Here is a 20278-nt window from a genome sequence, read left to right on the forward strand (position 1 = left end):
GATTAGAACCAAATACAATACTTTTTGTTTTTGCTATATTTAGGACCAGTCTATTTTGTTTTACCCAACCCTCTATGATTCCTAACACCCTATTTAAGGAGTTTGCCAGGTCTGCAGGTGTTTTTGCAGCTGTATACACAGTTGTATCATCTGCATACATTACTACCCTCGTATTGTGTAGAGCTAAAGGTAGATCATTAGTAAAGATTGAGAACATTAGTGGGCCCAAGCAGCTTCCTTGTGGTACACCACACTCAACACTTACACTGTCTGAAAAACTACCATTGAAAAATACTTTTTGTGACCTTAGTGTCAGATAGCTCTTCAACCAGTCAATTGCTGGGGGTTGAAAACCATAGCTTTCCAGCTTTTGTAGAAGTAGGCCATGGTCAATTACATCAAATGCTGCAGTAAAATCTAATAGGACAGCACCACAGATGTTTTGATGATCAATTTCTGTCAGCCACTCATCTGTCATCTGAGTAAGAGCAGTACATGTAGAATGTCCTTTCCTGTATGCATGTTGGAACTCAGTTATCAGGTTATTTGCAGAGAAGTAATGTTGCATTTGATCAAATACCAACTTCTCAAAGATTTTACTAAGTGCTGATAGCAAGCTAATGGGTCTACTATTTGATGTTGTAAAACTTTTTTTCTTGTCCTTTAGTAGTGGGATGATTTTAGCCACCTTCCATTCTTTGGGAAAGGTACATTTCTTGTTCTCACACATCATTCACAATTATAAAAACAATGTTCTGTATCTTCAACCCTGGTGTTACAGAAATGATTCTCTAAATCAAATCTAAATTAAGCTTGATTTTTAATACATTTATTTACGTATCTGAAATGCACTTCCTCATATTTGGGAGGAAGTATTCAATTCATTCCTCTTAAATGTTTCAGGGTAAATAGTTTTTATGTTGCTTATGTAAATTATTATTGCATTTTAAATCTAAGAAGTCAAAGTCATTGATGATAAGGATGTAATTTAGGCTTTTCGTTAAATTCCTCCAGTTTGAAAGTACGACACCTTTACATCCAAGTCAGAGGTCAGAGGTCACAGGTATGTTACCTGAGTCTAGAGACTTTTAATCAATTTAATTATTTAAAACTGATCAGAGATCAATAATCAACAGATTAAACATGAATTAGCTGATGTCATTTATAATCTCTCTCTCTCTCCCTCTCTCTCTCTCCCTCTCTCTCTCGCTCTCTCTCTCTCTCTCTCTCTCTCTCTCTCTCTTCGTAGGAGCATGCGCAGTGGGCTCTGTGGCTCAGGGTTTCCGTGTTGTTCCGTGTGTCAGCAGAGTGAGGCGGATCGCCACAGTCGGTAAGTTCTGGTCTAAAGTCCGGTTCCGGTGCCGGCTCCTGTCTGTTCCCTGTGGCCGGCCCCGGGGCTAACGTCGGCGGCTCCGCGGTGCCGCTGCGACCGGGTTAGGGAGGCCCTGGGGCCGGTATGGAGGGCCTCGGATCAGCGCCTGGTTCCGCTGTTGGTTTCCTGATTGAAGCTGTCAGCTCACACCGGAACTCCGCTGCTCGCTCCTTCACAATAAGAGCCTGCTTTTAAATGTTTGGGCTCCACTGCTGGTGGCAGAACACCTGGTTTCCTTGGTAACCAGTCACCAGTTGACCACGTTAATAGTTGTTTATATCACTGGCAGATGTTCTGTTCAGTGAACCGACGCAAACCAGACTTAATTCATTTTCTGTCTAATTTAACAAGCATCTCTATCATGTGACCAACCAGCTGATCAATCAGTTGTTGTTGTTTGGTCAGGATAACCCTGGTAGGTGTCCTGTACGTGTCCTGTACGTGTCTTCTAGGTGTCCTGTACGTGTCCTGTACGTGTCCTGTACGTGTCTTCTAGGTGTCCTGTACGTGTCCTGTAGGTGTCTTCTAGGTGTCCTGTACGTGTCCTGTACATGTCTTCTAGGTGTCCTGTAGGTGTCCTGTACGTGTCTTCTAGGTGTCCTGTACATGTCCTGTAGGTGTCTTCTAGGTGTCCTGTGTGTCTTCTAGGTGTCCTGTACGTGTCCTGTACGTGTCCTGTAGGTGTCTTCTAGGTGTCCTGTACATGTCTTCTAGGTGTCCTGTACGTGTCCTGTAGGTGTCTTCTAGGTGTCCTGTACGTGTCCTGTACATGTCTTCTAGGTGTCCTGTACGTGTCCTGTAGGTGTCTTCTAGGTGTCTTCTAGGTGTCCTGTGTGTCTTCTAGGTGTCCTGTACGTGTCCTGTACGTGTCCTGTAGGTGTCTTCTAGGTGTCTTCTAGGTGTCTTCTAGGTGTCCTGTGTGTCTTCTAGGTGTCTTGTACGTGTCCTGTACGTGTCCTGTACATGTCTTCTAGGTGTCCTGTACGTGTCTTCTAGGTGTCCTGTGTGTCTTCTAGGTGTCCTGTGTGTCTTCTAGGTGTCCTGTACGTGTCCTGTACGTGTCCTGTAGGTGTCTTCTAGGTGTCTTCTAGGTGTCCTGTACGTGTCCTGTACATGTCTTCTAGGTGTCTTCTAGGTGTCCTGTGTGTCTTCTAGGTGTCCTGTACGTGTCCTGTACATGTCTTCTAGGTGTCCTGTACGTGTCCTGTAGGTGTCTTCTAGGTGTCTTCTAGGTGTCCTGTGTGTCTTCTAGGTGTCCTGTACGTGTGCTGTACGTGTCCTGTACATGTCTTCTAGGTGTCCTGTAGGTGTCCTGTACGTGTCTTCTAGGTGTCCTGTACATGTCCTGTAGGTGTCTTCTAGGTGTCCTGTGTGTCTTCTAGGTGTCCTGTGTGTCTTCTAGGTGTCCTGTACGTGTCCTGTAGGTGTCTTCTAGGTGTCCTGTACGTGTCCTGTACATGTCTTCTAGGTGTCCTGTAGGTGTCCTGTACGTGTCTTCTAGGTGTTCTGTACGTGTCTTCTAGGTGTCCTGTAGATGTCCTGTACGTGTCCTGTAGGTGTCCTGTACGTGTCCTGTACGTGTCTTCTAGGTGTCCTGTAGGTGTCCTGTACGTGTCCTGTACGTGTCTTCTAAGTGTCCTGTGTGTCTTCTAGGTGTCCTGTACGTGTCCTGTAGATGTTCTGTGTGTCTTCTAGGTGTCCTGTAGAGGTCCTATAGATGTCCTGTACATGTCCTATAGATGTCCTGTAGAGGTCCTGTAGAGGTAGATGTCCTGTAGAGGTCCTGTACATGTCCTGTACATGTCCTGTAGAGGTAGATGTCCTGTACATGTCCTGTACATGTCCTGTAGAGGTAGATGTCCTGTACATGTCCTGTACATATCCAGTAGGGGTAGATGTCCTGTAGAGATAGAGGTCCAGTAGATGTCCAGTAGAGGTATATGTCCTGTAGAGATAGAGGTCCAGTAGATGTCCAGTAGGGGTATATGTCCTGTAGAGATAGAGGTCCAGTAGATGTCCAGTAGGGGTAGATGTCCTGTAGAGATAGAGGTCCAGTAGATGTCCAGTAGGGGTAGATGTCCTGTAGAGATAGAGGTCCAGTAGATTTCCAGTAGAGGTAGATGTCCTGTAGAGATAGAGGTCCAGTAGAGGTCCAGTAGAGGTCCTGTAGAGATAGAGGTCCAGTAGATGTCCAGTAGAGGTAGATGTCCTCTAGAGATAGAGGTCCAGTAGAGGTCCAGTAGAGGTCCTGTAGAGATAGAGGTCCAGTAGATGTCCAGTAGGGGTAGATGTCCTGTAGAGATAGAGGTCCAGTAGATGTCCAGTAGAGGTAGATGTCCTGTAGAGATAGAGGTCCAGTAGATGTCCAGTAGAGGTAGATGTCCTCTAGAGATAGAGGTCCAGTAGAGGTCCAGTAGAGGTCCTGTAGAGATAGAGGTCCAGTAGATGTCCTGTGGTGATAGAGGTCCAGTAGATGTCCAGTAGAGGTCCTGTGGTGATGGGAAGGTTTATATCAGCCATCATGTCATGGTTGGAGAGGGTCTACAGCAGTGGACCAATCAAACAACCCTGAGGGGTCCCTATGATCACATGTCTGGTGGTTCTCACTCTGACTGACGGAGGTCCTTCAGGAAGTTCAGCCCCCAGTTGCAGAGGGAGGGGTCAGTCTCATAAAGTCTGTGTGGTTTGACTGTGATCAATGATTAGTATTCTGACATATGTGTCCTTACCTGTGAGAGGTCAGTATGGATGGGGGCGTTGATGTGTCCACAGTATCAGGACAGTCTTTTTTATGAGAATCATGACAATCCTCAGGGCAACGGAACAGCTGTCATTCAGGCAGGTTACAGGATTTTTCAGTGGGTGCAGTAGTGGTTAGTAGTAGACCGGTCTAACCCTAACCCAGATCTGATGATCATGCCCTGGGTGTAATCTGGTCCTGGTGCCTTCCTTGGTTTTGTTCTGCTCAGAACCATGCACCCCTGCCCCAGTGAGATGGATGTGTCCAGTATGACTCTAGGAGAATACAAGGAGGATGAGCTCAGTATCGGGTTGTCCACAAACCAGAGGGTTAACGGTTCGATCACACGCCAAAGTGTCATTGTGTGAGTGACTGGGTAGATGTGTCTGTGTCTGCTTTGAGTACCAAAAGTTAGAAAGACACTATATAAAAAAAAAAGACCATCTGGATACTGCTTGTACCAACTGTCCTAAACAATGGAAAAGTTAAGTTTTTAAATTTCCTGTTTGTTAGTTTCTGACCTACAGCGTTGAGCTTGAATTCCTCTCTGTCCATCATTGTTATCAATCTGTCTCATCTCTCTGTTGGATCATTTCCTTAGAGACACTCCACCTCACCTGAGACTCACTTTCTCTGACAAAATAACACTCATTGACACATATGAAATGTGAGGAAATATAACAATCTATGTATTAGTTGACGTTACCATCAGTGACTGTTGCCTCAACTGTCATTAGCAATTAAAATTATTTCCTTCTTGTAAATTAACTCCACCTTCTTTTTTCATGGAGTGAAATTACTCTCAAAATGACCACAAGTGCTTGTTCTGGGGTGCACAAGTGAAACATGAGATTCATGAGTTTTAGTTTGAATTAGTTTAATTAGTTTAGAGTCGTAAGGACTTCAGTGAATCTACTCTGCCAGGAGTATCTGATGGTTATCTGAACCATATATTCATATCTACATGACACTCTGCTGAGTTCAGTGTTGGTCCTAAATCAGAAGTAAAGATGTATTTTCCATATAAGAATGATATGTCTCGCTCCGTCCAAGGCCTAGGTTTCCCAGTTTCCTGGTGACACATAAACACACCATGCATCGGTGGATCTGTCTCAAAAAATCTGGGGCCTCATGTACGAAGGGCGCACAAAAACATTCCGTACGTACTCGCTCACGGAAAAGTTCAGATGTATCAGAGGTAAATGTCCGTGAACTTGTCCGTTCCTTCACCAACGTCATGTCTGGCTACGCTGGCTTCTACAGATGTTGGTCCTCTGGAGACACTTAGAGGTGATGCTGGGAAACTGTCATCAATGTGAAAACTATTAGTCCGACCGGTCGACCCTGAGCAGAGCCATGCCAGCCGTGTGGGACAGAGTTATCCTCATGTCAGCCAGGTATATCAAATACCCACAATGCATCTGAACAGGTCAACGTTAAAGAGACGGTTTTCTGAATGTAATCAGAGCTATGGACTGGACACACATTGATATGAAAGAACCATCACATGATGAAACATGTTCAAACAAGTTCACGGACATTTCACTCGATACATCTGAACTTTTCCGTGAGCGACTACGTACGGAACGTTTTTGTGCGCCCTTCGTACATGAGGCCCCAGGTCTGTTCATATCTGACTACCTGTATACACAGGAACAGCTGTGTCTTCATTTGTGAAATTATGTTCAAATTGCTCAGTAGTTGCACATGAATAAAATGACACATTTGTGAATCTCATGTTTCACTTGTGCACTGTAGGAACCATTTAATCATTAATTATTGTCATGAACAGTCAGTGCTGTTTATATATCAGACATATACGATATGATACGATACAACTTTATTTGTCAGTTTGTGCTGAAATTCTTTTAGCATCCCTGGGCAGCTCATTTAAGGGTAAGAGGGCATAAACAATACATACATGTAAGACATATAGCTTCACTAGACTGACACGTGGACATACATGTAGGACATAAAGCATCAACGGACAAACATGAGACATAGCCACAAATGACAGTAACAAGCATGCCAGAAGACAAAGCATACATATAAGCTTATTACAAAGGGGTTACATCAATGCATCCAAAGCTTTCAACACTTGAAGACAATTACATCCATGGATAGATATTGCACTAGGTCTTAATATCAGCTGACCCTTATATATCAGCCAGTCCTGTTACAGATACTGGAGGGAGGGACTTGTGGTAGACGATGACATGATTCACAGTGGTTTGTGTGATCACCTGACTGATCACCTGACTGTTTCAGCGTGGCTGTATTCCTGTTTCCTGTCTGAGCAGAAGAAAACCAAAGAAGAAGACGAGGAGATGAAGAACAAAGTGAGCAGCACTCAAGGTAATACGCACCTGGACAAACCCTGTTCTCTGACTGGTCAATCTCTCAACCAGCAATTTAAAGCATGTCGGTCTTCATGCTGCGCTCTGATTGGCTTAGAGCAGGGGTGTCAAAGATACGGCCCACCAAGAGGTTCCATTCTGGCCCACGGCATAAATTTGCTTTGGTTATTATGCTATTTTATTATTGAGCTATTATAAACTATTATAAACTATTAGTTGACACACATGGCTTAGAGCGATGAGAGCAGTGATGTGATTGGCTGATCTGTGTTGATCTTCAGTGAGTGTGAAGAGGAGGACGTGGTCCTGGCAGCAATACCTGAACGAGGAGAAAGCTGAAGCTGCTCCGCCCACACTCTTCACACAGGTAACACACACACACAGGTCACACACACATGGGTTACACACATAGGTTACACACATGGTTGTTACACACTAATATCTGTGTCTCAGTCCCAGGTCGTCCCCAGTCGGAGAAATGGTTTCAGGGTCGGGATGAAGCTGGAGGGCATCGACCCACTACACCCCTCCTTGTTCTGTGTGCTGACAGTTGCCGAGGTAACGCCACACAGACACAATGACAGCAACATGACAGCAACATGACAGCAACATGACATCACTGTAACGTAACACCATGACACAGCACCATGACAACACCATGACACAGCACCATGACAACACCATGACGTAACACCGTGACAACACCATGACAACACCATGACACAACACAATGACATGACACAGCACCATGACAACACCATGACATAACACCATGACGTAACACCATGACAACACCATGACACAACACCATGACAACACCATGACACAGCACCATGACAACACCATGACATAACACCATGACACAACACCATGACATAACACCATGACACAACACCATGACACAACGCCATGACAACACCATGACACAACACCATGACATAACACCATGACAACACCATGACGTAACACCATGACAACACCATGACACAACACAATGACATGACACAGCACCATGACAACACCATGACATAACACCATGACGTAACACCATGACAACACCATGACACAACACCATGACAACACCATGACACAGCACCATGACAACACCATGACATAACACCATGACACAACACCATGACATAACACCATGACACAACACCATGACACAACGCCATGACAACACCATGACACAACACCATGACATAACACCATGACAACACCATGACGTAACACCATGACAACACCATGACACAACACCATGACAACACCATGACACAACACCATGACACAACACCATGACACAACACCATGACAACACCATGACGTAACACAATGACATAACACCATGACGTAACACAATGACAACACCATGACAACAACACCATGACAACACCATGACAAAACACCATGACATAACACCATGACAACACCATGACAACACTATGACAACACTATGACGTAACACCATGATAATACCATGACACCATGACATAACACCATGACATAACACCATGACATAACACCATGACAACACCATGACAACACCATGACAACACCATGACGTAACACAATAACACCATGACAACACCATGACAACACCATGACATAACACAATGACATAACACAATGACAACACCATGACAAGACCATGACAACACCATGACATAACACAATGACATAACACAATGATAACACCATGACAACACCATGACAACACAATGACAACACCATGACGTAACACAATGATAACACCATGACATAACACAATGACATAACACAATGACAACACCATAACAACACCATGACAGCACCATGACGTAACACCATGACGTAACACAATGACAACACCTTGACATAACGCAATGACATATCACCATGACAACACCATAACATAACACAATGAAAACACCATGACAACACCATGACGAAACACCATGACATAACACAATTACAACACCATGACATAACACAATTACAACACCATGACGTAACACAATTACAACACCATGACAAAACACAATTACAACACCATGACATAACACAATTACAACACCATGACGAAACACAATGACAACACCATGACAAAACACATGACATAACACAATTACAACACCATGACGAAACACAATGACAACACCATGACAAAACACCATGACGTAACACAATTACAACACCATGACAAAACACAATTACAACACCATGACATAACACAATTACAACACCATGACGAAACACAATGACAACACCATGACAAAACACCATGACGAAACACAATTACAACACCATGACAAAACACCATGACAACACCATGATGTAACACAATTATAACACCATGACGAAACACAATTATAACACCATGACAAAACACCATGACAACACAACACATCTCGTGTGTCTCTGGCAGGTGATTGGCTGTCGGCTGCGTCTCCACATCGATGGCTACTCCGAGTGCTATGACTTCTGGGTAAACGCTGACTCGGCAGACATCAGACCAGCCGGCTGGTGTAAAGAACACAACCACAAGCTCCACCCACCTAAAGGTGAGAAGAGGTAGCCAAGCCCCCTCGCAGCTAACCACCTTAAAGGGCTCACATGGACCTATCTGTCTCTCTGTCTCTGTCCTCAGGACACTGTGAGACAGAGTTTGATTGGCAGCTTTATCTCCAGTCCACAAGCTCCGAGGCTGCTCCACCGACCCTGTTCACCTTTCGCACTGCAGTTAGTATACACCCGTCTGTCTCTGTACCTGTCTGCCTGTCTGTTTAACCATCTGTCTGTCTGTGTGTCCACCTGTCTATAAGTCTGTCTGTGTGTCCGTCTGTTTACATGTCTGTCTGTCCACCTGACTGTTTACCTGTCTGTCTGCCTGTCTGTTTATCTGTCTGTCTCTCAGGCCTGTGAGTTCAGGGTTGGGATGAAGCTGGAGGCCGTCGACAGGAAGAACCCGGGACTCGTCTGTGTGGCGTCTGTCGCTGATGTCATCGATGACCGCTTCCTGGTTCACTTCGACAACTGGGACGACACTTATGACTACTGGTGAGACAGACAGGCAGACAGACATGCAGACTAGGCTAGGGGTTGCACAACTTTTTAAAGTCGACTAATATGTGGTGAAAGTCGAGTCAATGTCAACTAGTCTCTGATGACGTGATAGTAGAAAGTAATGACATTTATTTCATTGACCTGAATACATATTGTAGAGTTTCACACTAAAGAAGGTACGGAGGATTTTTGAGTTTATTGAAGCTTGAACACAAGCTACTGTCGACTGTAGACCACGTCAACACCATAAATTTCAAACCAGTCCGTTATGCTGAGAACAGACAGCTCATGTGCTACATACTGTGAGCTGCAGATATGTATAGCCTGTATAAAAACAGGCAGCACCTCAGCACCATCAGTAGCATTTAATAGTCCTCCACAGCGTGTTGTTAGATGGGATAGTGTAGCAGCTAAAGGTCTAATAACTTTATCAGATAGTTGATGTGCAGCCTCCTTCTCTCTGTTACCACAGGACGTTTGGTCAAGTTGTTAACTGACTGCTGTCCAGAGGATTTGGACTGTTCCTCTGCTAGCGTTAGCATTAGCATGTCTTTTTTGCAGTAGTACTTTAGTTGTATTTCAGGACTGACATGTCACGGTAGTATGGGCTTCATCTTTAGTGAAGTATTTCCTCACACTTGATGAACCAATGACTAATTGGGCTCCTCACCTGTCTTCGAGGAGGTGACTAGTCCACATAATGCTGAAAGAGTCATAGCACAGCAGTAAAGTCAACTTGTCTGTACAACCCCTAGTGTAGACAGGTAGACAGACGGGTAAAGAGACAGACGGGTAGACAGACAGGTAGAGTTAAGATCAGGTAGTGATTGAAAACATTGTGTTAACATTCTTATGGTTCCATTGATCAGGTGTGACAGCAGCAGTCCCTACATTCATCCAGTGGGTTGGTGTGAACAGCATGGACGCCCTTTGACCGCTCCACAGGGTATGACGCACAACCTTCCTACCGACAAACAACTAAAACACGACCGACCGACACACAACTAAAACACGACCTACCAACACGTCCTACCGACACAACTAAAACACGACCTACCGACAAACAACTAAAACACGACCGACCGACACACAACTAAAACATGACCGACCGACACACAACTAAAACACGACCGACCGACACACAACTAAAACATGATCTACCAACACGACCTACCGACACAAAACTAAAACATGATCTACCAACACGACCTACCGACACAAAACTAAAACACGACCGACCGACACACAACTAAAACACGACCGACCAACACACAACTAAAACATGATCTACCAACACGACCTACCAACACACAACTAAAACACGACCGACCGACACACAACTAAAACACGACCGACCAACACACAACTAAAACATGATCTACCAACACGACCGACCGACACACAACTAAAACACGACCGACCGACACACAACTAAAACACGACCGACCAACACACAACTAAAACATGATCTACCAACACGACCTACCGACACACAACTAAAACATGACCTACCAACACGACCTACCAACACACAACTAAAACACGACCGACCGACACACAACTAAAACATGATCTACCAACACGACCTACCAACACGTCCTACCAACACAACTAAAACACAACCTACCAACACGACCGACCGACACACAACTAAAACATGATCTACCAACACGACCTACCAACACACAACTAAAACACGACCGACCGACACACAACTAAAACACGACCGACCGACACACAACTAAAACATGACCTACCAACACGACCTACCAACACACAACTAAAACACGACCGACCGACACACAACTAAAACATGATCTACCAACACGACCTACCAACACGACCTACCAACACGTCCTACCAACACAACTAAAACACAACCTACCAACACGTCCTACCGACACACAACTAAAACACGACCGACCGACACACAACTAAAACATGACCTACCAACACGACCTACCGACACACAACTAAAACATGACCTACCGACACACAACTAAAACACGACCTACTGACACACAACTAAAACACGACCTACCGACAAAAAACTAACACACGACCTACCGACAAAAAACTAAAACACGACCTACCGACACACAACTAAAACATGACCTACCAACACGAACTACCGACACACAACTAAAACACGACCGACCGACACACAACTAAAACATGACCTACCAACACGACCTACCAACAAACAACTAAAACATGACCTACCGACACACAACTAAAACACGACCTACCGACAAACAACTAAAACACGACCTATCGACACACAACTAAAACATGACCTACCGACAAAAAACTAAAACATGACCTATCGACACACAACTAAAACATGACCTACCGACACACAACTAAAACATGACCTACCAACATGACCTATCGACACACAACTAAAACATGACCTACCGACAAAAAACTAAAACATGACCTATCGACACACAACTAAAACATGACCTACCGACAAAAAACTAAAACATGACCTATCGACACACAACTAAAACATGACCTACCGACACACAACTAAAACATGACCTATCGAGACACAACTAAAACATGACCTACCGACACACAACTAAAACATGACCTATCGAGACACAACTAAAACATGACCTACCGACACACAACTAAAACATGACCTATCGAGACACAACTAAAACATGACCTACCGACACACAACTAAAACATGACCTATCGACACACAACTAAAACATGACCTACCGACACACAACTAAAACATGACCTATCGAGACACAACTAAAACACGACCGACCGACACACAACTAAAACATGATCTACCAACACGACCTACCAACACGTCCTACCAACACAACTAAAACACAACCTACCAACACGACCGACCGACACACAACTAAAACATGATCTACCAACACGACCTACCAACACACAACTAAAACACGACCGACCGACACACAACTAAAACACGACCGACCGACACACAACTAAAACATGACCTACCAACACGACCTACCAACACACAACTAAAACACGACCGACCGACACACAACTAAAACATGATCTACCAACACGACCTACCAACACGTCCTACCAACACGACCTACCAACACGACCTACCAACACGTCCTACCGACACACAACTAAAACACGACCGACCGACACACAACTAAAACATGACCTACCAACACGACCTACCGACACACAACTAAAACATGACCTACCGACACACAACTAAAACACGACCTACTGACACACAACTAAAACACGACCTACCGACAAAAAACTAAAACACGACCTACCGACAAAAAACTAAAACACGACCTACCGACACACAACTAAAACATGACCTACCAACACGAACTACCGACACACAACTAAAACACGACCGACCGACACACAACTAAAACATGACCTACCAACACGACCTACCAACAAACAACTAAAACATGACCTACCAACATGACCTATCGACACACAACTAAAACATGACCTACCGACAAAAAACTAAAACATGACCTATCGACACACAACTAAAACATGACCTACCGACAAAAAACTAAAACATGACCTATCGACACACAACTAAAACATGACCTACCGACACACAACTAAAACATGACCTATCGAGACACAACTAAAACATGACCTACCGACACACAACTAAAACATGACCTACCAACACGACCTACCGACACACAAACTACTAACACACAACCTACAGATACACGACCTACCACAACTAACCTGATACACAATTAACACACTACCAACAGACACAAGACCATCATTAGTCATAATTAGTGATCAGTTGTTGATGGAGGACAGACTGTGAGAGGGCATTTCGTCCGTCCTGCGTAGACGTCCCTCCGTCTTCAGAGAACGTTGAGTTGAACAGGACCTGTGTTTTTCAGGCCATCCCAACCCTGAGAGCTTTGTGTGGGAGGAATATCTGCAGGAAACCAGTACTACTGCTGCTCCCAGTTCAGCTTTCACTCTGGTGAGGAGAGGACAGAGACGAGGACAGTTCAGTCAGGTCCAATCAGAAATCTGCCTGTGTTGACTGACAACTGTCTGTGTCCAATCAGAGGCCTCCACACGGTTTCCAGGTGAACCACAGGCTGGAGGCGGTCGACAGGAGGAACCCTATGCTGGTCCGCGTCGCCACAGTAACAGACACAGAGGACTACAGGGTAAAGGTACCGTCTACCTGCGCCAACCTGCCTGTCTACCTGTCTGATGTCAGGAGGCGTGTGACCATGTAACCAGGTGTTTACCTGCAGGTTCATTATGACGGCTGGTCGACGCAGTTTGACATCTGGTGTGACAGCGACCTCAGCGACCTGCATCCTGTCGGCTGGTGTCAACGCACAGGACACCCCCTGGAACCGCCCCCAGGTCAGAGACAGACAGGACAGAGACAGATAGGACAGAGACAGACAGGTCAGAGACAGATAGGACAGAGACAGACAGGACAGAGACATACAGGACAGAGACAGACAGGTCAGAGACAGACAGCTCAGAGACTGACAGAGACATACAGGTCAGAGACAGATAGGACAGAGACAGACAGGTCAGAGACAGACATGTCAGAGACAGACAGGTCAGAGACAGATAGGACAGAGACAGACAGGTCAGAGACTGACAGAGACATACAGGTCAGAGACAGACAGGACAGAGACATACAGGACAGAGACAGACTGGTCAGAGACAGACAGCTCAGAGACATACAGGACAGAGACAGACTGGTCAGAGACAGACAGGTCAGAGACTGACAGGACAGAGACACATGTCAGAGACAGACAGGTCAGAGACTGACAGGTCAGAGACAGACAGGACAGACAGGTCAGAGACAGACAGGTCAGAGACAGACAGCTCAGAGACATACAGGTCAGAGACAGACAGGACAGAGACAGACTGGTCAGAGACAGACAGCTCAGAGACAGACAGCTCAGAGACAGGACAGAGACCGACTGGTCAGAGACAGACTGGTCAGAGACAGACAGGACAGAGACAGACAGGTCAGAGACACTTTATTACTGTATTATACTGAGACTGTGTTACTGGGTTGACTTGTATGGAGACACATGTTTTTATCTGCTCTGGCAGCAAAGCACTCTGGGTAAACTTCTGTTGTTTTTAAATGTGCTATAGAAATAAACTACACTAGTAGAATAATAAACATCAGTTTAGAGTGGACCAGACCAGTTAGTGACAGGGGAACCTCAGACCAAACTAAGAGTTAGTTTGGTCTGAGGTTCCCCTGTGGCTAAGAGCAGGAGAACAGAGGGAGGACTCTAAACCAGAGGAGCAGGACTCGATGTGGGATGGAGGACTATGAAGACAGGATGTGAGGAGGACCTTAGTGACCTGGGGACAGAATATGGGATTAGCATGTCAGAGATGTGTTGTGGAGCTAAAGCGTTTAGGACAGAGAGACAGACCTTTAATTCTTTTCTGTGTGTGGTGAGACAGGTTCGTCCCCCCTGTCCTCCCCCTCTCAGGGAGTTTGTCCAACAGCCGGCTGCAGAGGAGTCGGACACATCAAAGGAGCCAGATACACTGGACACCACAGGTACCTGTCTCACCCTCATTGATACCTGTCCCACTCCCCCTTAGATACATGTCTCCCACACCCTTTGATACCTGTCTTACCTCCTTTCTTACCTGTCCTCCTGGGTTTAAACCTGTCTCTCTGTCTGACCCATTGTCTCCTGTATGTGTCTTGCCCAGTGCCTTCGGCTGTCCATATTCAGACATTAACATGCGTAAAGAGGTGGTGCTACCTGATAGGCTGGGAGGAGAGAGAGTCTTCACCCTCGTACCTGTCACGATGCGTCACCATGGCAACCAGGAGGACAGGTAACCTCAGGCCGAAGCATGTTTGAGGAGCTTTTATTGTGAAATCTGAGATTTACAGCAGTTATATGAATATAACATGTCTCTGTCTCTCTGTATCTGTCTCCACCTGTCTGTCTATACCCGTCTCTCATTCTACCTGTCTGTCTCTCTACCTGTCTGTCTCTCTCTACCTGTCTGTCTCTCTACCTGTCTGTCTATACCCGTCTCTCATTCTACCTGTCTGTCTCTCTACCTGTCTGTCTCTCTCTACCTGTCTGTCTCTCTACCTGTCTGTCTCTCTCTACCTGTCTGTCTCTCTACCTGTCTCTCTACAGAAGAGGTGTTCGCGTGAAGACAGAGACTGGAGAGGACAAAGTAATGGTCCCTGTACCAAAGAGAAGACGGCTGACAGACAGGTGAGTGAAAGAGACAGACAGGCACGGTGCTCTCTGATTGGTTCGTTTACCTTGAGCAGTGATCAGGTGTTGCTGTGTGTCTGAAACATGACAGGAAGTCTAAACTTTGCTCTGTTGACTTTCACAATAAAGGTCCAGATAGTCACAGTAGAGTGAGTAGAGTCAGTAGAGTCACAGTAGAGTCAATAGAGCCACAGTAGAGTCAATAGAGACACAGTAGAGTCAGTAGTCACAGTAGAGTCAGTAGTCACAGTAGAGTCAATAGAGCCACAGTAGAGTCAGTAGTCACAGTAGAGTCAATAGAGACACAGTAGAGTCAGTAGTCACAGTAGAGTCAATAGAGACACAGTAGAGTCAATAGAGACAAAGTAGAGTCAGTAGTCACAGTAGAGTCAGTAGAGTCACAGTAGAGTCAGTAGTCACAGTAGAGTCAATAGAGACACAGTAGAGTCAGTAGTCACAGTAGAGTCAATAGAGACACAGTAGAGTCAGTAGTCACAGTAGAGTCAATAGAGACACAGTAGAGTCAATAGAGACACAGTAGAGTCAGTAGAGACACAGTAGAGTCAATAGAGACACAGTAGAGTCAGTAGTCACAGTAGAGTCAATAGAGACACAGTAGAGTCAGTAGTCACAGTAGAGTCAATAGAGACACAGTAGAGTCAGTAGTCACAGTAGAGTCAATAGAGACACAGTAGAGTCAATAGAGACACAGTAGAGTCAGTAGTCACAGTAGAGTCAATAGAGACACAGTAGAGTCAGTAGTCACAGTAGAGTCAATAGAGACACAGTAGAGTCAATAGAGACACAGTAGAGTCAGTAGTCACAGTAGAGTCAATAGAGACACAGTAGAGTCAATAGAGTCAATAGAGTCACAGTAGAGTCAGTAGTCACAGTAGAGTCAATAGAGACACAGTAGAGTCAGTAGTCACAGTAGAGTCAATAGAGACACAGTAGAGTCAGTAGTCACAGTAGAGTCAATAGAGACACAGTAGAGTCACAGTAGAGTCAATAGAGACACAGTAGAGTCACAGTAGAGTCAATAGAGACACAGTAGAGTCAATAGAGACACAGTAGAGTCAGTAGAGTCAATAGAGTCACAGTAGAGTCAGTAGTCACAGTAGAGTCACTGCAGAGTCAGTGATGATGATTATTCTTCTCTTTTGTGGCTCCTCCCCCCAGACTGCCTCAGCCAACCAGATTCATCTGTGTGAAGGAGGAAGAGGAGGAGCTTCCCCTCAGTTCCCTGGGTCCAGGTACAGTCAGTGTTTTGGTTCTGGAGGTCATTGGACCGTTACCATAGAAACCAAAGAGGAGGCGTGGCTGACAAGGAGCTGATGTCAGAGCTCTGACAGCATTTTACTCCTCCTCCTCCTCTTCCTCCTCCTCTTCTTCCTCTACTTCCTCCTATACCTCCTCCTCTTCCTCCTCCTCTTCTTCCTCTTCCTCCTGGACCACGACAGGAGGTGTCCTAAGATATGTCTATTGTTGTCATGACAGTGAGTCGTGGACTTTCTCTTTGCTGTGTTTCCATGGAAACAGCGAGCAGAAAAAGTGTCTGTTTCCATGGAAATGCCTCTCCATGGTAACTGCAGTGATGGTTGTGTATCATCCTGTGAGGGATCAAGGTCCAATGACGTCTGTCTCACCGTCTGTCCACTAACCATTTACTGTCTGTCTGCCGTCTGTCCACTGTCTGTCCATTGACCCATCCGTCCCTCAGCTGAGTCCACCCTGCAGGCCGCCCTCCACCAGTCCGTCTTCCTGTCGGCCATGTCTGCGCAGCCAGGCCGTGACCTGTCTCTCTGCTGGGAGCAACACAGTAAACTGTTACCGGGGGTCGCTGGGGTCCACGCAGAGACCGTCCAACACTGGAGCGTCCAACAGGTCAGAGAGGGACAGACAGCTGTCTCTGTCTCTGGAGGTTAATAATGAGGATTTACATGTGTCCTCATGTGTTTCTCTGCAGGTGTCAGATTTCATCGAGTCCCTTCCCGGCTGTGAGGAACAAGCGAGACAGTTCAGAGACGAGGTGAGACGACCAACCAGCAACTCTAGATCTCATGACATCACGTCCTCAATGCTGCCATTTGATTGGTTCTTGCTTCTGTCTAGCAAATTGACGGACGGGCCTTCCTCCTGCTCACCCAGCGGGACATCGTAAGGATCATGTCAATCAAACTCGGCCCCGCCCTCAAGATCTACAACTCTATCCTGATGTTCAAACACGCAGAACACAGGAGCCAATCACAAACCGAGGACAGGAGCCAATCACACGCGGAGGACAGGAGCCAATCACACACCGAGGATTCTGGGTCCTGACATTTGCACATAGTGACCCCCCCCCCATTTAGCTCCCCTCCTGTGCCACATAGCCCCGCCCCCTCTGCCCGGTTTTCCACCCAGTCACCAATCAGATTTGGCTTTTTGATGTCACATCAGCCTCAGGTGCATCTGTTGCTGGTCTGTGTTGGTCATGTGTCCTCACTTTACCTGAGAACACCTGAGCTTCATTTTAGGCTCCGCCCTTTTTGGAGGCGGTGAGTGTGTCAGAGAACCGAGAGTGAACAAGGGCGCAAAGGATTCTGGGATGTTGAGGCCCCGATGGCACTCCTGTTTTCAGACTGGGCAGGTGCATCAGCAGGTGGAGGCGAAGCCTGAAGCACAACTATATAGTTTATGAGTGGGTTACTACGGCAACCACCACCCACAACAGAGTCCAGGAAGTGGATGATAATAATAATAATAATAATAATAATAACATTGAAAAAGAAAAACAACATCATCATCAACAGGAAGCAGGCTGTGATGTCACACCGTGGCTCCGCCCCTCTCAGGATTTTAACAGGGACATCATCCCACCTCCTCTGCACTGATTGGTCAGGGATAAATGATTGGCGGTGATGAAATGTTAAGAGTTTGAATTCCAGAGTTTATATTTATAATTCTATTGTTCTCTACCGTAGCTCTATTTTAAAGTTTATATGAAAAATATGGTTTCTATTTCAGGGTGCGGCCTGCAGGGGGCGCTCTGCCGCTCACACGCTCAGTCTGTACATCCTCAGGTTTCCAGCAGTCAGCTGTTTGTGTTCACTTCCTGTCAGTGTTTGAAGAAATCAATAAAGTTTCTGATGGTTCACTGGTGTGTGTTCCTCACGTTGTTTGTCTGCAGACAGAACAGGAAGAACAGGATGAAGATGAAGAACATGATGAAGAGGAACAACACAATGAAAACGAAGAACAAGATGAAGAGGACGATGAAGAGGAACAACACGAAGAAGAGGAAGAACAAGATGAAGAGGATGATGAAGAGGACGAAGAGGAAGAACACAAAGAAGATGAAGAACACAATGAAAATGAAGAACAAGATGAAGAGGACGAAGAGGAACAACACGAAGAAGATGAAGAACATGATGAAGAGGAGTCAATAAAAACCATCACAGGTTGTTAAAATAATAAAATGAATTAAAAGACGTCAATAAAGAAAAAAGCTTTGAAGATATGTCAATAAATGAAATAAAAGACGGTGGTGAGGTGGTTAGAACTGAAGCCTCACAGCCAGAAGGTTCTGGGTTCTAATCCAGGCCGACTGGTTCCTTTCTGTGTGTAGTCTGCATGTTCTCCCTGTGTCTGCGTGGGTTCTCTCCAGGTTCTCCAGCTTCCTCCCACCGTCCAAAGACATGCTGGTTAGGTTCATTGGTGATTCTAAATTGGCCGTAGGTGTGAGTGTCTCTCTGTGTTAGCCCTGTGATAGACTGGAGACCTGTCCAGGGTGGACCCCCCCTCTAGACCAATGACAGCAGGGATAGGCTGGAGACCTGTCCAGGGTGGACCCCCCTCTAGACCAATGACAGCTGGGATAGACTGGAGACCTGTCCAGGGTGGACCCCCCCTCTAGACCAATGACAGCTGGGATAGACTGGAGACCTGTCCAGGGTGGACCCCCCCCCCAGACCAATGACAGCTGAGATAGACTGGAGACCTGTCCAGGGTGGACCCCCCCCCTAGACCAGTGACAGCTGTGATAGACTGGAGACCTGTCCAGGGTGGACCCCCCCTCTAGACCAATGACAGCTGGGATAGACTGGAGACCTGTCCAGGGTGGACCCCCCCTCTAGACCAATGACAGCTGGGATAGACTGGAGACCTGTCCAGGGTGGACCCCCCCTCTAGACCAGTGACAGCTGTGATAGACTGGAGACCTGTCCAGGGTGGACCCCCCCTCTAGACCAGTGACAGCTGGGATAGACTGGAGACCTGTCCAGGGTGGACCCCCCCTCTAGACCAGTGACAGCTGTGATAGACTGGAGACCTGTCCAGGGTGGACCCCCCCTCTAGACCAATGACAGCTGTGATAGACTGGAGACCTGTCCAGGGTGGACCCCCCCTCTAGACCAATGACAGCTGGGATAGACTGGAGACCTGTCCAGGGTGGACCCCCCCTCTAGACCAATGACAGCTGGGACAGACTGGAGACCTGTCCAGGGTGGACCCCCCCTCTAGACCAGTGACAGCTGAGATAGGC

The 20278-nt window shown here is 46.1% G+C and overlaps 1 protein-coding gene across 3 annotated transcripts; it reads left to right on the plus strand.

The window, feature by feature from the left end:
* Nucleotides 1-1109: 1109 nt before the first annotated feature.
* On the plus strand, nt 1110-19468 carry l3mbtl4 (L3MBTL histone methyl-lysine binding protein 4). Of its 3 annotated transcripts, none has more exons than XM_084565891.1 (18): nt 1110-1330; nt 6381-6467; nt 6751-6836; nt 6923-7027; nt 8874-9009; nt 9096-9187; nt 9363-9505; nt 10381-10457; nt 13411-13496; nt 13585-13695; nt 13780-13894; nt 14972-15071; nt 15230-15358; nt 15673-15753; nt 16936-17009; nt 17477-17640; nt 17723-17785; nt 17869-19468. In XM_084565891.1, exons 1-18 carry the CDS (start codon nt 1156-1158, stop codon nt 18073-18075), a joined length of 2031 nt encoding a protein of 676 aa, XP_084422017.1. In that variant the 5' UTR covers nt 1110-1155; the 3' UTR covers nt 18076-19468. The 3 variants fall into 3 exon arrangements, with proteins under 3 accessions (XP_084422017.1, XP_084422018.1, XP_084422019.1); XM_084565892.1 differs by having other exon boundaries at nt 13585-13689; XM_084565893.1 differs by lacking the exon at nt 1110-1330 and having other exon boundaries at nt 5240-6467.
* Nucleotides 19469-20278: the final 810 nt, after the last annotated feature.

This window comes from Chelon labrosus, assembly GCF_963514085.1.
Source record: "Chelon labrosus genome assembly, chromosome: 18".
NCBI lineage: Eukaryota > Metazoa > Chordata > Actinopteri > Mugiliformes > Mugilidae > Chelon > Chelon labrosus.